General features: G+C 43.8%; 1 protein-coding gene across 1 annotated transcript in view; it reads left to right on the top strand.

The window, feature by feature from the left end:
• The first annotated feature begins 36 nt into the window (after nt 1–36).
• Nucleotides 37–20184, top strand: part of LOC101859071 — a 44753-nt gene continuing 24605 nt past the window's right edge. Inside the window, exons 1-29 of the mRNA XM_013090611.1 lie at nt 37–188; nt 1346–1425; nt 1785–1853; nt 2213–2285; nt 3443–3522; nt 3882–3950; nt 4311–4383; nt 5541–5620; nt 5980–6048; nt 6378–6450; nt 7608–7687; nt 8047–8115; nt 8445–8517; nt 9675–9754; nt 10114–10182; nt 10512–10584; nt 11742–11821; nt 12181–12249; nt 12579–12651; nt 13809–13888; nt 14248–14316; nt 14646–14718; nt 15876–15955; nt 16315–16383; nt 16744–16816; nt 17974–18053; nt 18413–18481; nt 18842–18914; nt 20072–20151. Coding sequence (XP_012946065.1) covers nt 1790–1853; nt 2213–2285; nt 3443–3522; nt 3882–3950; nt 4311–4383; nt 5541–5620; nt 5980–6048; nt 6378–6450; nt 7608–7687; nt 8047–8115; nt 8445–8517; nt 9675–9754; nt 10114–10182; nt 10512–10584; nt 11742–11821; nt 12181–12249; nt 12579–12651; nt 13809–13888; nt 14248–14316; nt 14646–14718; nt 15876–15955; nt 16315–16383; nt 16744–16816; nt 17974–18053; nt 18413–18481; nt 18842–18914; nt 20072–20151 — 1993 coding nt within the window. The 5' untranslated portion in view covers nt 37–188; nt 1346–1425; nt 1785–1789. The remainder of the gene's footprint in view (nt 189–1345; nt 1426–1784; nt 1854–2212; nt 2286–3442; nt 3523–3881; nt 3951–4310; nt 4384–5540; nt 5621–5979; nt 6049–6377; nt 6451–7607; nt 7688–8046; nt 8116–8444; nt 8518–9674; nt 9755–10113; nt 10183–10511; nt 10585–11741; nt 11822–12180; nt 12250–12578; nt 12652–13808; nt 13889–14247; nt 14317–14645; nt 14719–15875; nt 15956–16314; nt 16384–16743; nt 16817–17973; nt 18054–18412; nt 18482–18841; nt 18915–20071; nt 20152–20184) is intronic.

Here is a 20184-nt window from a genome sequence, read left to right as displayed (position 1 = left end):
TTTCCACAAGCGCTGTACTCCGCGGAAACCTAGTTCTATTGCACTAGAAGTCAGACTGCAAAGAGTTTCATTTTAGGGAAGTTCCTCAGTTGTCTTCTATTTTCTGTTTTCCCAGAATACCTCTTGTGTCAAGGGATTTCTTCTGGATGGAAGAGCATCGAGTCCTTTAAGAACAGCCTAGAGAAAAGGTGAGAACCTTGCAATATTCTTTGCCTTCTTTTCTCTTGCAGTATACTGATGGTAAATGTTAGAGGGCTATAATTTGGAAGACTGATGATCAGCCCCTAAGACTAGCAAGCTGCAGTCAATGATGAAATAGGCTATACCACAGTTTTCAGTCGGCAGAGACAGCACCTAAGCCTAGCAAGCTGCTGCCGACAAGTAGGCCCAGGAATAATCTTTCTGACATTGCGATGAGTGAAACTGATGGTAAATGTTAAAGGGCTATAAATAGGAAGACTGATGATCAGCCCCTAAGACTAGCAAGCTGCAGTCACTGATGAAATAGGCTGTGTGTAGAGTGGGCAGAAACAGCACCTAAGAGTAGCAAAGCTGCTGCCCACTATAAAACCGCAGTAGATGAAGATTGGTCTGTGATCAGAGGGGAGGGGTGGATGGGAACTACTGTAGCTGACACTATGCAAGTGAAAGATAGGTGGTTATCTTGTCGACGTATTGAATAACATAATATGTATTCTGGCAATGACTGTCGTGGTGAGTATTTCAGACACCGTTGGTTTCATTTCCCTTTGCGAAGTTCAACATTTCTCCTTTTTCCTGTTTGAGCTGGCCATGTAAGTTGGCCCATTGTTGTTTTTGAACTTCGCTGAAATTTGCATGCAAATTTTCTCCACAGCTTGTCGGGTGTTTAAAATGTCGCAAAAGAATAATAGAATTCTCTTAACTTGAGAGGTTTGAAACTATAAAATTTTGAAACGATGACTTAATTGATGCTAAGTGGCAGTGCCAATAATCTAGCCTATGAGTAAACTTGAAGCCAATCTTGTGTTGCTTTGGAATTGACTGCATAAGCCCCTAATCTCAGCAAGCTGCAGTCAATGATGAAATAGAATTGTGCATCTACAGTACAGCAGGCAGAGACAGCACCTAAAGTTTAGAAAGCTGCTGCCTGCAGAACCTGAAGAGGTGAAGATTGTTGGCTTTACTTTGACTGGCGACCTGCTCTGCGTAAAATACAAAGACATTACTACGAGGCTAAAGCAGTTGCAGTTTTCTTGTAGACATTTCAAAGTCCACTCATGGAAGGCTAGGCCATAACCGTTGCCAGAAACACCACCTTGGACTGGTAGTAACCCCATGCCTTTGTATGAATTCTTTTTCCGAGAGCGGATGCTGAGGACTCATGCCCTTCCCCCTACCAGCCGCGGAGGACCCAAAGGGAAGCGTCTCTAACGGACCACAAAGGTTAGTTTTTGTTGCAGTGTCCGAAGAGGAAGTAAAAGATGGGTTGGGTGTGGTGGAATTGGAAAGTTTTCCAAAGACTGAAAATCCCGTGCTAAAATACGATCCCTTCTGTTGTAACTAGAACGGTAGTGACGCACATTCTGACGTCTGTAGATATTCCATTTTCTGGAGCGTACCGGTATCCTACCTACCGTGTGACCTTGTATTTTTCCACAAGCATTGCTCTCCGTTAAAACATAGCTCCTAATTCTGCGGCTGGAGGGAGAGTGCAAGTTAACTTGAGCGAGATGCGGCTAAAGCGTAGAAATCAAGGTGTAAAGACTGCTACAGTAGTTTTCTCCCGCTTTCTGTTTTCTCAGAGTACATGGTGTTTCAAGAGATGTATTCCGGAACATCCTCGAGTCATGCAGGACCAGCCAAGAGAAAAGGTGAGAATGGCTAGGTTATTTGTCTTCTTTGCTTTTCAAGTACGTTGATGTGAGTGGAGAGTATTATTATGCGTGGGAAAAACTACAGTTTTCTGTGAGAAATTACGGCAACGCATGTTCTGAAATGTTTCCATATTTCGGTTTCTTTAACTTGGCGCTCCTACGGAGGGATCCGTTTCTTGAGAGCGCCCTACCTTCCTCATGACCTCGTATTTTTCCACAAGCGCTGTACTCCGCGGAAACCTAGTTCTATTGCGAAACGGAAATTGCCCGAGTAGCGGGGAAAGACTAGAAGTCAGACTGCAAAGAGTTTCATTTTAGGGAAGTTCCTCAGTTGTCTTCTATTTCTGTTTTCCCAGAATACCTCTTGTGTCAAGGGATTTCTTCTGGATGGAAGAGCATCGAGTCCTTTAAGAACAGCCTAGAGAAAAGGTGAGAACCTTGCAATATTCTTTGCCTTCTTTTCTCTTGCAGTATACTGATGGTAAATGTTAGAGGGCTATAATTTGGAAGACTGATGATCAGCCCCTAAGACTAGCAAGCTGCAGTCAATGATGAAATAGGCTATACCACAGTTTTCAGTCGGCAGAGACAGCACCTAAGCCTAGCAAGCTGCTGCCGACAAGTAGGCCCAGGAATAATCTTTCTGACATTGCGATGAGTGAAACTGATGGTAAATGTTAAAGGGCTATAAATAGGAAGACTGATGATCAGCCCCTAAGACTAGCAAGCTGCAGTCACTGATGAAATAGGCTGTGTGTAGAGTGGGCAGAAACAGCACCTAAGAGTAGCAAAGCTGCTGCCCACTATAAAACCGCAGTAGATGAAGATTGGTCTGTGATCAGAGGGGAGGGGTGGATGGGAACTACTGTAGCTGACACTATGCAAGTGAAAGATAGGTGGTTATCTTGTCGACGTATTGAATAACATAATATGTATTCTGGCAATGACTGTCGTGGTGAGTATTTCAGACACCGTTGGTTTCATTTCCCTTTGCGAAGTTCAACATTTCTCCTTTTTCCTGTTTGAGCTGGCCATGTAAGTTGGCCCATTGTTGTTTTTGAACTTCGCTGAAATTTGCATGCAAATTTTCTCCACAGCTTGTCGGGTGTTTAAAATGTCGCAAAAGAATAATAGAATTCTCTTAACTTGAGAGGTTTGAAACTATAAAATTTTGAAACGATGACTTAATTGATGCTAAGTGGCAGTGCCAATAATCTAGCCTATGAGTAAACTTGAAGCCAATCTTGTGTTGCTTTGGAATTGACTGCATAAGCCCCTAATCTCAGCAAGCTGCAGTCAATGATGAAATAGAATTGTGCATCTACAGTACAGCAGGCAGAGACAGCACCTAAAGTTTAGAAAGCTGCTGCCTGCAGAACCTGAAGAGGTGAAGATTGTTGGCTTTACTTTGACTGGCGACCTGCTCTGCGTAAAATACAAAGACATTACTACGAGGCTAAAGCAGTTGCAGTTTTCTTGTAGACATTTCAAAGTCCACTCATGGAAGGCTAGGCCATAACCGTTGCCAGAAACACCACCTTGGACTGGTAGTAACCCCATGCCTTTGTATGAATTCTTTTTCCGAGAGCGGATGCTGAGGACTCATGCCCTTCCCCCTACCAGCCGCGGAGGACCCAAAGGGAAGCGTCTCTAACGGACCACAAAGGTTAGTTTTTGTTGCAGTGTCCGAAGAGGAAGTAAAAGATGGGTTGGGTGTGGTGGAATTGGAAAGTTTTCCAAAGACTGAAAATCCCGTGCTAAAATACGATCCCTTCTGTTGTAACTAGAACGGTAGTGACGCACATTCTGACGTCTGTAGATATTCCATTTTCTGGAGCGTACCGGTATCCTACCTACCGTGTGACCTTGTATTTTTCCACAAGCATTGCTCTCCGTTAAAACATAGCTCCTAATTCTGCGGCTGGAGGGAGAGTGCAAGTTAACTTGAGCGAGATGCGGCTAAAGCGTAGAAATCAAGGTGTAAAGACTGCTACAGTAGTTTTCTCCCGCTTTCTGTTTTCTCAGAGTACATGGTGTTTCAAGAGATGTATTCCGGAACATCCTCGAGTCATGCAGGACCAGCCAAGAGAAAAGGTGAGAATGGCTAGGTTATTTGTCTTCTTTGCTTTTCAAGTACGTTGATGTGAGTGGAGAGTATTATTATGCGTGGGAAAAACTACAGTTTTCTGTGAGAAATTACGGCAACGCATGTTCTGAAATGTTTCCATATTTCGGTTTCTTTAACTTGGCGCTCCTACGGAGGGATCCGTTTCTTGAGAGCGCCCTACCTTCCTCATGACCTCGTATTTTTCCACAAGCGCTGTACTCCGCGGAAACCTAGTTCTATTGCGAAACGGAAATTGCCCGAGTAGCGGGGAAAGACTAGAAGTCAGACTGCAAAGAGTTTCATTTTAGGGAAGTTCCTCAGTTGTCTTCTATTTTCTGTTTTCCCAGAATACCTCTTGTGTCAAGGGATTTCTTCTGGATGGAAGAGCATCGAGTCCTTTAAGAACAGCCTAGAGAAAAGGTGAGAACCTTGCAATATTCTTTGCCTTCTTTTCTCTTGCAGTATACTGATGGTAAATGTTAGAGGGCTATAATTTGGAAGACTGATGATCAGCCCCTAAGACTAGCAAGCTGCAGTCAATGATGAAATAGGCTATACCACAGTTTTCAGTCGGCAGAGACAGCACCTAAGCCTAGCAAGCTGCTGCCGACAAGTAGGCCCAGGAATAATCTTTCTGACATTGCGATGAGTGAAACTGATGGTAAATGTTAAAGGGCTATAAATAGGAAGACTGATGATCAGCCCCTAAGACTAGCAAGCTGCAGTCACTGATGAAATAGGCTGTGTGTAGAGTGGGCAGAAACAGCACCTAAGAGTAGCAAAGCTGCTGCCCACTATAAAACCGCAGTAGATGAAGATTGGTCTGTGATCAGAGGGGAGGGGTGGATGGGAACTACTGTAGCTGACACTATGCAAGTGAAAGATAGGTGGTTATCTTGTCGACGTATTGAATAACATAATATGTATTCTGGCAATGACTGTCGTGGTGAGTATTTCAGACACCGTTGGTTTCATTTCCCTTTGCGAAGTTCAACATTTCTCCTTTTTCCTGTTTGAGCTGGCCATGTAAGTTGGCCCATTGTTGTTTTTGAACTTCGCTGAAATTTGCATGCAAATTTTCTCCACAGCTTGTCGGGTGTTTAAAATGTCGCAAAAGAATAATAGAATTCTCTTAACTTGAGAGGTTTGAAACTATAAAATTTTGAAACGATGACTTAATTGATGCTAAGTGGCAGTGCCAATAATCTAGCCTATGAGTAAACTTGAAGCCAATCTTGTGTTGCTTTGGAATTGACTGCATAAGCCCCTAATCTCAGCAAGCTGCAGTCAATGATGAAATAGAATTGTGCATCTACAGTACAGCAGGCAGAGACAGCACCTAAAGTTTAGAAAGCTGCTGCCTGCAGAACCTGAAGAGGTGAAGATTGTTGGCTTTACTTTGACTGGCGACCTGCTCTGCGTAAAATACAAAGACATTACTACGAGGCTAAAGCAGTTGCAGTTTTCTTGTAGACATTTCAAAGTCCACTCATGGAAGGCTAGGCCATAACCGTTGCCAGAAACACCACCTTGGACTGGTAGTAACCCCATGCCTTTGTATGAATTCTTTTTCCGAGAGCGGATGCTGAGGACTCATGCCCTTCCCCCTACCAGCCGCGGAGGACCCAAAGGGAAGCGTCTCTAACGGACCACAAAGGTTAGTTTTTGTTGCAGTGTCCGAAGAGGAAGTAAAAGATGGGTTGGGTGTGGTGGAATTGGAAAGTTTTCCAAAGACTGAAAATCCCGTGCTAAAATACGATCCCTTCTGTTGTAACTAGAACGGTAGTGACGCACATTCTGACGTCTGTAGATATTCCATTTTCTGGAGCGTACCGGTATCCTACCTACCGTGTGACCTTGTATTTTTCCACAAGCATTGCTCTCCGTTAAAACATAGCTCCTAATTCTGCGGCTGGAGGGAGAGTGCAAGTTAACTTGAGCGAGATGCGGCTAAAGCGTAGAAATCAAGGTGTAAAGACTGCTACAGTAGTTTTCTCCCGCTTTCTGTTTTCTCAGAGTACATGGTGTTTCAAGAGATGTATTCCGGAACATCCTCGAGTCATGCAGGACCAGCCAAGAGAAAAGGTGAGAATGGCTAGGTTATTTGTCTTCTTTGCTTTTCAAGTACGTTGATGTGAGTGGAGAGTATTATTATGCGTGGGAAAAACTACAGTTTTCTGTGAGAAATTACGGCAACGCATGTTCTGAAATGTTTCCATATTTCGGTTTCTTTAACTTGGCGCTCCTACGGAGGGATCCGTTTCTTGAGAGCGCCCTACCTTCCTCATGACCTCGTATTTTTCCACAAGCGCTGTACTCCGCGGAAACCTAGTTCTATTGCACTAGAAGTCAGACTGCAAAGAGTTTCATTTTAGGGAAGTTCCTCAGTTGTCTTCTATTTTCTGTTTTCCCAGAATACCTCTTGTGTCAAGGGATTTCTTCTGGATGGAAGAGCATCGAGTCCTTTAAGAACAGCCTAGAGAAAAGGTGAGAACCTTGCAATATTCTTTGCCTTCTTTTCTCTTGCAGTATACTGATGGTAAATGTTAGAGGGCTATAATTTGGAAGACTGATGATCAGCCCCTAAGACTAGCAAGCTGCAGTCAATGATGAAATAGGCTATACCACAGTTTTCAGTCGGCAGAGACAGCACCTAAGCCTAGCAAGCTGCTGCCGACAAGTAGGCCCAGGAATAATCTTTCTGACATTGCGATGAGTGAAACTGATGGTAAATGTTAAAGGGCTATAAATAGGAAGACTGATGATCAGCCCCTAAGACTAGCAAGCTGCAGTCACTGATGAAATAGGCTGTGTGTAGAGTGGGCAGAAACAGCACCTAAGAGTAGCAAAGCTGCTGCCCACTATAAAACCGCAGTAGATGAAGATTGGTCTGTGATCAGAGGGGAGGGGTGGATGGGAACTACTGTAGCTGACACTATGCAAGTGAAAGATAGGTGGTTATCTTGTCGACGTATTGAATAACATAATATGTATTCTGGCAATGACTGTCGTGGTGAGTATTTCAGACACCGTTGGTTTCATTTCCCTTTGCGAAGTTCAACATTTCTCCTTTTTCCTGTTTGAGCTGGCCATGTAAGTTGGCCCATTGTTGTTTTTGAACTTCGCTGAAATTTGCATGCAAATTTTCTCCACAGCTTGTCGGGTGTTTAAAATGTCGCAAAAGAATAATAGAATTCTCTTAACTTGAGAGGTTTGAAACTATAAAATTTTGAAACGATGACTTAATTGATGCTAAGTGGCAGTGCCAATAATCTAGCCTATGAGTAAACTTGAAGCCAATCTTGTGTTGCTTTGGAATTGACTGCATAAGCCCCTAATCTCAGCAAGCTGCAGTCAATGATGAAATAGAATTGTGCATCTACAGTACAGCAGGCAGAGACAGCACCTAAAGTTTAGAAAGCTGCTGCCTGCAGAACCTGAAGAGGTGAAGATTGTTGGCTTTACTTTGACTGGCGACCTGCTCTGCGTAAAATACAAAGACATTACTACGAGGCTAAAGCAGTTGCAGTTTTCTTGTAGACATTTCAAAGTCCACTCATGGAAGGCTAGGCCATAACCGTTGCCAGAAACACCACCTTGGACTGGTAGTAACCCCATGCCTTTGTATGAATTCTTTTTCCGAGAGCGGATGCTGAGGACTCATGCCCTTCCCCCTACCAGCCGCGGAGGACCCAAAGGGAAGCGTCTCTAACGGACCACAAAGGTTAGTTTTTGTTGCAGTGTCCGAAGAGGAAGTAAAAGATGGGTTGGGTGTGGTGGAATTGGAAAGTTTTCCAAAGACTGAAAATCCCGTGCTAAAATACGATCCCTTCTGTTGTAACTAGAACGGTAGTGACGCACATTCTGACGTCTGTAGATATTCCATTTTCTGGAGCGTACCGGTATCCTACCTACCGTGTGACCTTGTATTTTTCCACAAGCATTGCTCTCCGTTAAAACATAGCTCCTAATTCTGCGGCTGGAGGGAGAGTGCAAGTTAACTTGAGCGAGATGCGGCTAAAGCGTAGAAATCAAGGTGTAAAGACTGCTACAGTAGTTTTCTCCCGCTTTCTGTTTACTCAGAGTACATGGTGTTTCAAGAGATGTATTCCGGAACATCCTCGAGTCATGCAGGACCAGCCAAGAGAAAAGGTGAGAATGGCTAGGTTATTTGTCTTCTTTGCTTTTCAAGTACGTTGATGTGAGTGGAGAGTATTATTATGCGTGGGAAAAACTACAGTTTTCTGTGAGAAATTACGGCAACGCATGTTCTGAAATGTTTCCATATTTCGGTTTCTTTAACTTGGCGCTCCTACGGAGGGATCCGTTTCTTGAGAGCGCCCTACCTTCCTCATGACCTCGTATTTTTCCACAAGCGCTGTACTCCGCGGAAACCTAGTTCTATTGCACTAGAAGTCAGACTGCAAAGAGTTTCATTTTAGGGAAGTTCCTCAGTTGTCTTCTATTTTCTGTTTTCCCAGAATACCTCTTGTGTCAAGGGATTTCTTCTGGATGGAAGAGCATCGAGTCCTTTAAGAACAGCCTAGAGAAAAGGTGAGAACCTTGCAATATTCTTTGCCTTCTTTTCTCTTGCAGTATACTGATGGTAAATGTTAGAGGGCTATAATTTGGAAGACTGATGATCAGCCCCTAAGACTAGCAAGCTGCAGTCAATGATGAAATAGGCTATACCACAGTTTTCAGTCGGCAGAGACAGCACCTAAGCCTAGCAAGCTGCTGCCGACAAGTAGGCCCAGGAATAATCTTTCTGACATTGCGATGAGTGAAACTGATGGTAAATGTTAAAGGGCTATAAATAGGAAGACTGATGATCAGCCCCTAAGACTAGCAAGCTGCAGTCACTGATGAAATAGGCTGTGTGTAGAGTGGGCAGAAACAGCACCTAAGAGTAGCAAAGCTGCTGCCCACTATAAAACCGCAGTAGATGAAGATTGGTCTGTGATCAGAGGGGAGGGGTGGATGGGAACTACTGTAGCTGACACTATGCAAGTGAAAGATAGGTGGTTATCTTGTCGACGTATTGAATAACATAATATGTATTCTGGCAATGACTGTCGTGGTGAGTATTTCAGACACCGTTGGTTTCATTTCCCTTTGCGAAGTTCAACATTTCTCCTTTTTCCTGTTTGAGCTGGCCATGTAAGTTGGCCCATTGTTGTTTTTGAACTTCGCTGAAATTTGCATGCAAATTTTCTCCACAGCTTGTCGGGTGTTTAAAATGTCGCAAAAGAATAATAGAATTCTCTTAACTTGAGAGGTTTGAAACTATAAAATTTTGAAACGATGACTTAATTGATGCTAAGTGGCAGTGCCAATAATCTAGCCTATGAGTAAACTTGAAGCCAATCTTGTGTTGCTTTGGAATTGACTGCATAAGCCCCTAATCTCAGCAAGCTGCAGTCAATGATGAAATAGAATTGTGCATCTACAGTACAGCAGGCAGAGACAGCACCTAAAGTTTAGAAAGCTGCTGCCTGCAGAACCTGAAGAGGTGAAGATTGTTGGCTTTACTTTGACTGGCGACCTGCTCTGCGTAAAATACAAAGACATTACTACGAGGCTAAAGCAGTTGCAGTTTTCTTGTAGACATTTCAAAGTCCACTCATGGAAGGCTAGGCCATAACCGTTGCCAGAAACACCACCTTGGACTGGTAGTAACCCCATGCCTTTGTATGAATTCTTTTTCCGAGAGCGGATGCTGAGGACTCATGCCCTTCCCCCTACCAGCCGCGGAGGACCCAAAGGGAAGCGTCTCTAACGGACCACAAAGGTTAGTTTTTGTTGCAGTGTCCGAAGAGGAAGTAAAAGATGGGTTGGGTGTGGTGGAATTGGAAAGTTTTCCAAAGACTGAAAATCCCGTGCTAAAATACGATCCCTTCTGTTGTAACTAGAACGGTAGTGACGCACATTCTGACGTCTGTAGATATTCCATTTTCTGGAGCGTACCGGTATCCTACCTACCGTGTGACCTTGTATTTTTCCACAAGCATTGCTCTCCGTTAAAACATAGCTCCTAATTCTGCGGCTGGAGGGAGAGTGCAAGTTAACTTGAGCGAGATGCGGCTAAAGCGTAGAAATCAAGGTGTAAAGACTGCTACAGTAGTTTTCTCCCGCTTTCTGTTTACTCAGAGTACATGGTGTTTCAAGAGATGTATTCCGGAACATCCTCGAGTCATGCAGGACCAGCCAAGAGAAAAGGTGAGAATGGCTAGGTTATTTGTCTTCTTTGCTTTTCAAGTACGTTGATGTGAGTGGAGAGTATTATTATGCGTGGGAAAAACTACAGTTTTCTGTGAGAAATTACGGCAACGCATGTTCTGAAATGTTTCCATATTTCGGTTTCTTTAACTTGGCGCTCCTACGGAGGGATCCGTTTCTTGAGAGCGCCCTACCTTCCTCATGACCTCGTATTTTTCCACAAGCGCTGTACTCCGCGGAAACCTAGTTCTATTGCACTAGAAGTCAGACTGCAAAGAGTTTCATTTTAGGGAAGTTCCTCAGTTGTCTTCTATTTTCTGTTTTCCCAGAATACCTCTTGTGTCAAGGGATTTCTTCTGGATGGAAGAGCATCGAGTCCTTTAAGAACAGCCTAGAGAAAAGGTGAGAACCTTGCAATATTCTTTGCCTTCTTTTCTCTTGCAGTATACTGATGGTAAATGTTAGAGGGCTATAATTTGGAAGACTGATGATCAGCCCCTAAGACTAGCAAGCTGCAGTCAATGATGAAATAGGCTATACCACAGTTTTCAGTCGGCAGAGACAGCACCTAAGCCTAGCAAGCTGCTGCCGACAAGTAGGCCCAGGAATAATCTTTCTGACATTGCGATGAGTGAAACTGATGGTAAATGTTAAAGGGCTATAAATAGGAAGACTGATGATCAGCCCCTAAGACTAGCAAGCTGCAGTCACTGATGAAATAGGCTGTGTGTAGAGTGGGCAGAAACAGCACCTAAGAGTAGCAAAGCTGCTGCCCACTATAAAACCGCAGTAGATGAAGATTGGTCTGTGATCAGAGGGGAGGGGTGGATGGGAACTACTGTAGCTGACACTATGCAAGTGAAAGATAGGTGGTTATCTTGTCGACGTATTGAATAACATAATATGTATTCTGGCAATGACTGTCGTGGTGAGTATTTCAGACACCGTTGGTTTCATTTCCCTTTGCGAAGTTCAACATTTCTCCTTTTTCCTGTTTGAGCTGGCCATGTAAGTTGGCCCATTGTTGTTTTTGAACTTCGCTGAAATTTGCATGCAAATTTTCTCCACAGCTTGTCGGGTGTTTAAAATGTCGCAAAAGAATAATAGAATTCTCTTAACTTGAGAGGTTTGAAACTATAAAATTTTGAAACGATGACTTAATTGATGCTAAGTGGCAGTGCCAATAATCTAGCCTATGAGTAAACTTGAAGCCAATCTTGTGTTGCTTTGGAATTGACTGCATAAGCCCCTAATCTCAGCAAGCTGCAGTCAATGATGAAATAGAATTGTGCATCTACAGTACAGCAGGCAGAGACAGCACCTAAAGTTTAGAAAGCTGCTGCCTGCAGAACCTGAAGAGGTGAAGATTGTTGGCTTTACTTTGACTGGCGACCTGCTCTGCGTAAAATACAAAGACATTACTACGAGGCTAAAGCAGTTGCAGTTTTCTTGTAGACATTTCAAAGTCCACTCATGGAAGGCTAGGCCATAACCGTTGCCAGAAACACCACCTTGGACTGGTAGTAACCCCATGCCTTTGTATGAATTCTTTTTCCGAGAGCGGATGCTGAGGACTCATGCCCTTCCCCCTACCAGCCGCGGAGGACCCAAAGGGAAGCGTCTCTAACGGACCACAAAGGTTAGTTTTTGTTGCAGTGTCCGAAGAGGAAGTAAAAGATGGGTTGGGTGTGGTGGAATTGGAAAGTTTTCCAAAGACTGAAAATCCCGTGCTAAAATACGATCCCTTCTGTTGTAACTAGAACGGTAGTGACGCACATTCTGACGTCTGTAGATATTCCATTTTCTGGAGCGTACCGGTATCCTACCTACCGTGTGACCTTGTATTTTTCCACAAGCATTGCTCTCCGTTAAAACATAGCTCCTAATTCTGCGGCTGGAGGGAGAGTGCAAGTTAACTTGAGCGAGATGCGGCTAAAGCGTAGAAATCAAGGTGTAAAGACTGCTACAGTAGTTTTCTCCCGCTTTCTGTTTACTCAGAGTACATGGTGTTTCAAGAGATGTATTCCGGAACATCCTCGAGTCATGCAGGACCAGCCAAGAGAAAAGGTGAGAATGGCTAGGTTATTTGTCTTCTTTGCTTTTCAAGTACGTTGATGTGAGTGGAGAGTATTATTATGCGTGGGAAAAACTACAGTTTTCTGTGAGAAATTACGGCAACGCATGTTCTGAAATGTTTCCATATTTCGGTTTCTTTAACTTGGCGCTCCTACGGAGGGATCCGTTTCTTGAGAGCGCCCTACCTTCCTCATGACCTCGTATTTTTCCACAAGCGCTGTACTCCGCGGAAACCTAGTTCTATTGCACTAGAAGTCAGACTGCAAAGAGTTTCATTTTAGGGAAGTTCCTCAGTTGTCTTCTATTTTCTGTTTTCCCAGAATACCTCTTGTGTCAAGGGATTTCTTCTGGATGGAAGAGCATCGAGTCCTTTAAGAACAGCCTAGAGAAAAGGTGAGAACCTTGCAATATTCTTTGCCTTCTTTTCTCTTGCAGTATACTGATGGTAAATGTTAGAGGGCTATAATTTGGAAGACTGATGATCAGCCCCTAAGACTAGCAAGCTGCAGTCAATGATGAAATAGGCTATACCACAGTTTTCAGTCGGCAGAGACAGCACCTAAGCCTAGCAAGCTGCTGCCGACAAGTAGGCCCAGGAATAATCTTTCTGACATTGCGATGAGTGAAACTGATGGTAAATGTTAAAGGGCTATAAATAGGAAGACTGATGATCAGCCCCTAAGACTAGCAAGCTGCAGTCACTGATGAAATAGGCTGTGTGTAGAGTGGGCAGAAACAGCACCTAAGAGTAGCAAAGCTGCTGCCCACTATAAAACCGCAGTAGATGAAGATTGGTCTGTGATCAGAGGGGAGGGGTGGATGGGAACTACTGTAGCTGACACTATGCAAGTGAAAGATAGGTGGTTATCTTGTCGACGTATTGAATAACATAATATGTATTCTGGCAATGACTGTCGTGGTGAGTATTTCAGACACCGTTGGTTTCATTTCCCTTTGCGAAGTTCAACATTTCTCCTTTTTCCTGTTTGAGCTGGCCATGTAAGTTGGCCCATTGTTGTTTTTGAACTTCGCTGAAATTTGCATGCAAATTTTCTCCACAGCTTGTCGGGTGTTTAAAATGTCGCAAAAGAATAATAGAATTCTCTTAACTTGAGAGGTTTGAAACTATAAAATTTTGAAACGATGACTTAATTGATGCTAAGTGGCAGTGCCAATAATCTAGCCTATGAGTAAACTTGAAGCCAATCTTGTGTTGCTTTGGAATTGACTGCATAAGCCCCTAATCTCAGCAAGCTGCAGTCAATGATGAAATAGAATTGTGCATCTACAGTACAGCAGGCAGAGACAGCACCTAAAGTTTAGAAAGCTGCTGCCTGCAGAACCTGAAGAGGTGAAGATTGTTGGCTTTACTTTGACTGGCGACCTGCTCTGCGTAAAATACAAAGACATTACTACGAGGCTAAAGCAGTTGCAGTTTTCTTGTAGACATTTCAAAGTCCACTCATGGAAGGCTAGGCCATAACCGTTGCCAGAAACACCACCTTGGACTGGTAGTAACCCCATGCCTTTGTATGAATTCTTTTTCCGAGAGCGGATGCTGAGGACTCATGCCCTTCCCCCTACCAGCCGCGGAGGACCCAAAGGGAAGCGTCTCTAACGGACCACAAAGGTTAGTTTTTGTTGCAGTGTCCGAAGAGGAAGTAAAAGATGGGTTGGGTGTGGTGGAATTGGAAAGTTTTCCAAAGACTGAAAATCCCGTGCTAAAATACGATCCCTTCTGTTGTAACTAGAACGGTAGTGACGCACATTCTGACGTCTGTAGATATTCCATTTTCTGGAGCGTACCGGTATCCTACCTACCGTGTGACCTTGTATTTTTCCACAAGCATTGCTCTCCGTTAAAACATAGCTCCTAATTCTGCGGCTGGAGGGAGAGTGCAAGTTAACTTGAGCGAGATGCGGCTAAAGCGTAGAAATCAAGGTGTAAAGACTGCTACAGTAGTTTTCTCCCGCTTTCTGTTTTCTCAGAGTACATGGTGTTTCAAGAGATGTATTCCGGAACATCCTCGAGTCATGCAGGACCAGCCAAGAGAAAAGGTGAGAATGGCTAGGTTATTTGTCTTCTTTGCTTTTCAAGTACGTTGATGTGAGTGGAGAGTATTATTATGCGTGGGAAAAACTACAGTTTTCTGTGAGAAATTACGGCAACGCATGTTCTGAAATGTTTCCATATTTCGGTTTCTTTAACTTGGCGCTCCTACGGAGGGATCCGTTTCTTGAGAGCGCCCTACCTTCCTCATGACCTCGTATTTTTCCACAAGCGCTGTACTCCGCGGAAACCTAGTTCTATTGCACTAGAAGTCAGACTGCAAAGAGTTTCATTTTAGGGAAGTTCCTCAGTTGTCTTCTATTTTCTGTTTTCCCAGAATACCTCTTGTGTCAAGGGATTTCTTCTGGATGGAAGAGCATCGAGTCCTTTAAGAACAGCCTAGAGAAAAGGTGAGAACCTTGCAATATTCTTTGCCTTCTTTTCTCTTGCAGTATACTGATGGTAAATGTTAGAGGGCTATAATTTGGAAGACTGATGATCAGCCCCTAAGACTAGCAAGCTGCAGTCAATGATGAAATAGGCTATACCACAGTTTTCAGTCGGCAGAGACAGCACCTAAGCCTAGCAAGCTGCTGCCGACAAGTAGGCCCAGGAATAATCTTTCTGACATTGCGATGAGTGAAACTGATGGTAAATGTTAAAGGGCTATAAATAGGAAGACTGATGATCAGCCCCTAAGACTAGCAAGCTGCAGTCACTGATGAAATAGGCTGTGTGTAGAGTGGGCAGAAACAGCACCTAAGAGTAGCAAAGCTGCTGCCCACTATAAAACCGCAGTAGATGAAGATTGGTCTGTGATCAGAGGGGAGGGGTGGATGGGAACTACTGTAGCTGACACTATGCAAGTGAAAGATAGGTGGTTATCTTGTCGACGTATTGAATAACATAATATGTATTCTGGCAATGACTGTCGTGGTGAGTATTTCAGACACCGTTGGTTTCATTTCCCTTTGCGAAGTTCAACATTTCTCCTTTTTCCTGTTTGAGCTGGCCATGTAAGTTGGCCCATTGTTGTTTTTGAACTTCGCTGAAATTTGCATGCAAATTTTCTCCACAGCTTGTCGGGTGTTTAAAATGTCGCAAAAGAATAATAGAATTCTCTTAACTTGAGAGGTTTGAAACTATAAAATTTTGAAACGATGACTTAATTGATGCTAAGTGGCAGTGCCAATAATCTAGCCTATGAGTAAACTTGAAGCCAATCTTGTGTTGCTTTGGAATTGACTGCATAAGCCCCTAATCTCAGCAAGCTGCAGTCAATGATGAAATAGAATTGTGCATCTACAGTACAGCAGGCAGAGACAGCACCTAAAGTTTAGAAAGCTGCTGCCTGCAGAACCTGAAGAGGTGAAGATTGTTGGCTTTACTTTGACTGGCGACCTGCTCTGCGTAAAATACAAAGACATTACTACGAGGCTAAAGCAGTTGCAGTTTTCTTGTAGACATTTCAAAGTCCACTCATGGAAGGCTAGGCCATAACCGTTGCCAGAAACACCACCTTGGACTGGTAGTAACCCCATGCCTTTGTATGAATTCTTTTTCCGAGAGCGGATGCTGAGGACTCATGCCCTTCCCCCTACCAGCCGCGGAGGACCCAAAGGGAAGCGTCTCTAACGGACCACAAAGGTTAGTTTTTGTTGCAGTGTCCGAAGAGGAAGTAAAAGATGGGTTGGGTGTGGTGGAATTGGAAAGTTTTCCAAAGACTGAAAATCCCGTGCTAAAATACGATCCCTTCTGTTGTAACTAGAACGGTAGTGACGCACATTCTGACGTCTGTAGATATTCCATTTTCTGGAGCGTACCGGTATCCTACCTACCGTGTGACCTTGTATTTTTCCACAAGCATTGCTCTCCGTTAAAACATAGCTCCTAATTCTGCGGCTGGAGGGAGAGTGCAAGTTAACTTGAGCGAGATGCGGCTAAAGCGTAGAAATCAAGGTGTAAAGACTGCTACAGTAGTTTTCTCCCGCTTTCTGTTTTCTCAGAGTACATGGTGTTTCAAGAGATGTATTCCGGAACATCCTCGAGTCATGCAGGACCAGCCAAGAGAAAAGGTGAGAATGGCTAGGTTATTTGTCTTCTTTGCTTTTCAAGTACGTTGATGTGAGTGGAGAGTATTATTATGCGTGGGAAAAACTACAGTTTTCTGTGAGAAATTACGGCAACGCATGTTCTGAAATGTTTCCATATTTCGGTTTCTTTAACTTGGCGCTCCTACGGAGGGATCCGTTTCTTGAGAGCGCCCTACCTTCCTCATGACCTCGTATTTTTCCACAAGCGCTGTACTCCGCGGAAACCTAGTTCTATTGCGAAACGGAAATTGCCCGAGTAGCGGGGAAAGACTAGAAGTCAGACTGCAAAGAGTTTCATTTTAGGGAAGTTCCTCAGTTGTCTTCTATTTTCTGTTTTCCCAGAATACCTCTTGTGTCAAGGGATTTCTTCTGGATGGAAGAGCATCGAGTCCTTTAAGAACAGCCTAGAGAAAAGGTGAGAACCTTGCAATATTCTTTGCCTTCTTTTCTCTTGCAGTATACTGATGGTAAATGTTAGAGGGCTATAATTTGGAAGACTGATGATCAGCCCCTAAGACTAGCAAGCTGCAGTCAATGATGAAATAGGCTATACCACAGTTTTCAGTCGGCAGAGACAGCACCTAAGCCTAGCAAGCTGCTGCCGACAAGTAGGCCCAGGAATAATCTTTCTGACATTGCGATGAGTGAAACTGATGGTAAATGTTAAAGGGCTATAAATAGGAAGACTGATGATCAGCCCCTAAGACTAGCAAGCTGCAGTCACTGATGAAATAGGCTGTGTGTAGAGTGGGCAGAAACAGCACCTAAGAGTAGCAAAGCTGCTGCCCACTATAAAACCGCAGTAGATGAAGATTGGTCTGTGATCAGAGGGGAGGGGTGGATGGGAACTACTGTAGCTGACACTATGCAAGTGAAAGATAGGTGGTTATCTTGTCGACGTATTGAATAACATAATATGTATTCTGGCAATGACTGTCGTGGTGAGTATTTCAGACACCGTTGGTTTCATTTCCCTTTGCGAAGTTCAACATTTCTCCTTTTTCCTGTTTGAGCTGGCCATGTAAGTTGGCCCATTGTTGTTTTTGAACTTCGCTGAAATTTGCATGCAAATTTTCTCCACAGCTTGTCGGGTGTTTAAAATGTCGCAAAAGAATAATAGAATTCTCTTAACTTGAGAGGTTTGAAACTATAAAATTTTGAAACGATGACTTAATTGATGCTAAGTGGCAGTGCCAATAATCTAGCCTATGAGTAAACTTGAAGCCAATCTTGTGTTGCTTTGGAATTGACTGCATAAGCCCCTAATCTCAGCAAGCTGCAGTCAATGATGAAATAGAATTGTGCATCTACAGTACAGCAGGCAGAGACAGCACCTAAAGTTTAGAAAGCTGCTGCCTGCAGAACCTGAAGAGGTGAAGATTGTTGGCTTTACTTTGACTGGCGACCTGCTCTGCGTAAAATACAAAGACATTACTACGAGGCTAAAGCAGTTGCAGTTTTCTTGTAGACATTTCAAAGTCCACTCATGGAAGGCTAGGCCATAACCGTTGCCAGAAACACCACCTTGGACTGGTAGTAACCCCATGCCTTTGTATGAATTCTTTTTCCGAGAGCGGATGCTGAGGACTCATGCCCTTCCCCCTACCAGCCGCGGAGGACCCAAAGGGAAGCGTCTCTAACGGACCACAAAGGTTAGTTTTTGTTGCAGTGTCCGAAGAGGAAGTAAAAGATGGGTTGGGTGTGGTGGAATTGGAAAGTTTTCCAAAGACTGAAAATCCCGTGCTAAAATACGATCCCTTCTGTTGTAACTAGAACGGTAGTGACGCACATTCTGACGTCTGTAGATATTCCATTTTCTGGAGCGTACCGGTATCCTACCTACCGTGTGACCTTGTATTTTTCCACAAGCATTGCTCTCCGTTAAAACATAGCTCCTAATTCTGCGGCTGGAGGGAGAGTGCAAGTTAACTTGAGCGAGATGCGGCTAAAGCGTAGAAATCAAGGTGTAAAGACTGCTACAGTAGTTTTCTCCCGCTTTCTGTTTTCTCAGAGTACATGGTGTTTCAAGAGATGTATTCCGGAACATCCTCGAGTCATGCAGGACCAGCCAAGAGAAAAGGTGAGAATGGCTAGGTTATTTGTCTTCTTTGCTTTTCAAGTACGTTGATGTGAGTGGAGAGTATTATTATGCGTGGGAAAAACTACAGTTTTCTGTGAGAAATTACGGCAACGCATGTTCTGAAATGTTTCCATATTTCGGTTTCTTTAACTTGGCGCTCCTACGGAGGGATCCGTTTCTTGAGAGCGCCCTACCTTCCTCATGACCTCGTATTTTTCCACAAGCGCTGTACTCCGCGGAAACCTAGTTCTATTGCGAAACGGAAATTGCCCGAGTAGCGGGGAAAGACTAGAAGTCAGACTGCAAAGAGTTTCATTTTAGGGAAGTTCCTCAGTTGTCTTCTATTTTCTGTTTTCCCAGAATACCTCTTGTGTCAAGGGATTTCTTCTGGATGGAAGAGCATCGAGTCCTTTAAGAACAGCCTAGAGAAAAGGTGAGAACCTTGCAATATTCTTTGCCTTCTTTTCTCTTGCAGTATACTGATGGTAAATGTTAGAGGGCTATAATTTGGAAGACTGATGATCAGCCCCTAAGACTAGCAAGCTGCAGTCAATGATGAAATAGGCTATACCACAGTTTTCAGTCGGCAGAGACAGCACCTAAGCCTAGCAAGCTGCTGCCGACAAGTAGGCCCAGGAATAATCTTTCTGACATTGCGATGAGTGAAACTGATGGTAAATGTTAAAGGGCTATAAATAGGAAGACTGATGATCAGCCCCTAAGACTAGCAAGCTGCAGTCACTGATGAAATAGGCTGTGTGTAGAGTGGGCAGAAACAGCACCTAAGAGTAGCAAAGCTGCTGCCCACTATAAAACCGCAGTAGATGAAGATTGGTCTGTGATCAGAGGGGAGGGGTGGATGGGAACTACTGTAGCTGACACTATGCAAGTGAAAGATAGGTGGTTATCTTGTCGACGTATTGAATAACATAATATGTATTCTGGCAATGACTGTCGTGGTGAGTATTTCAGACACCGTTGGTTTCATTTCCCTTTGCGAAGTTCAACATTTCTCCTTTTTCCTGTTTGAGCTGGCCATGTAAGTTGGCCCATTGTTGTTTTTGAACTTCGCTGAAATTTGCATGCAAATTTTCTCCACAGCTTGTCGGGTGTTTAAAATGTCGCAAAAGAATAATAGAATTCTCTTAACTTGAGAGGTTTGAAACTATAAAATTTTGAAACGATGACTTAATTGATGCTAAGTGGCAGTGCCAATAATCTAGCCTATGAGTAAACTTGAAGCCAATCTTGTGTTGCTTTGGAATTGACTGCATAAGCCCCTAATCTCAGCAAGCTGCAGTCAATGATGAAATAGAATTGTGCATCTACAGTACAGCAGGCAGAGACAGCACCTAAAGTTTAGAAAGCTGCTGCCTGCAGAACCTGAAGAGGTGAAGATTGTTGGCTTTACTTTGACTGGCGACCTGCTCTGCGTAAAATACAAAGACATTACTACGAGGCTAAAGCAGTTGCAGTTTTCTTGTAGACATTTCAAAGTCCACTCATGGAAGGCTAGGCCATAACCGTTGCCAGAAACACCACCTTGGACTGGTAGTAACCCCATGCCTTTGTATGAATTCTTTTTCCGAGAGCGGATGCTGAGGACTCATGCCCTTCCCCCTACCAGCCGCGGAGGACCCAAAGGGAAGCGTCTCTAACGGACCACAAAGGTTAGTTTTTGTTGCAGTGTCCGAAGAGGAAGG

Source organism: Aplysia californica, unplaced genomic scaffold (genome assembly GCF_000002075.1).
Source record: "Aplysia californica isolate F4 #8 unplaced genomic scaffold, AplCal3.0 scaffold01363, whole genome shotgun sequence".
Taxonomy (NCBI): Eukaryota; Metazoa; Mollusca; class Gastropoda; order Aplysiida; family Aplysiidae; genus Aplysia; species Aplysia californica.
The sequence above is the reverse complement of the archived record's forward strand: the minus strand, read 5'-3'. Positions and strand labels throughout refer to the sequence as shown.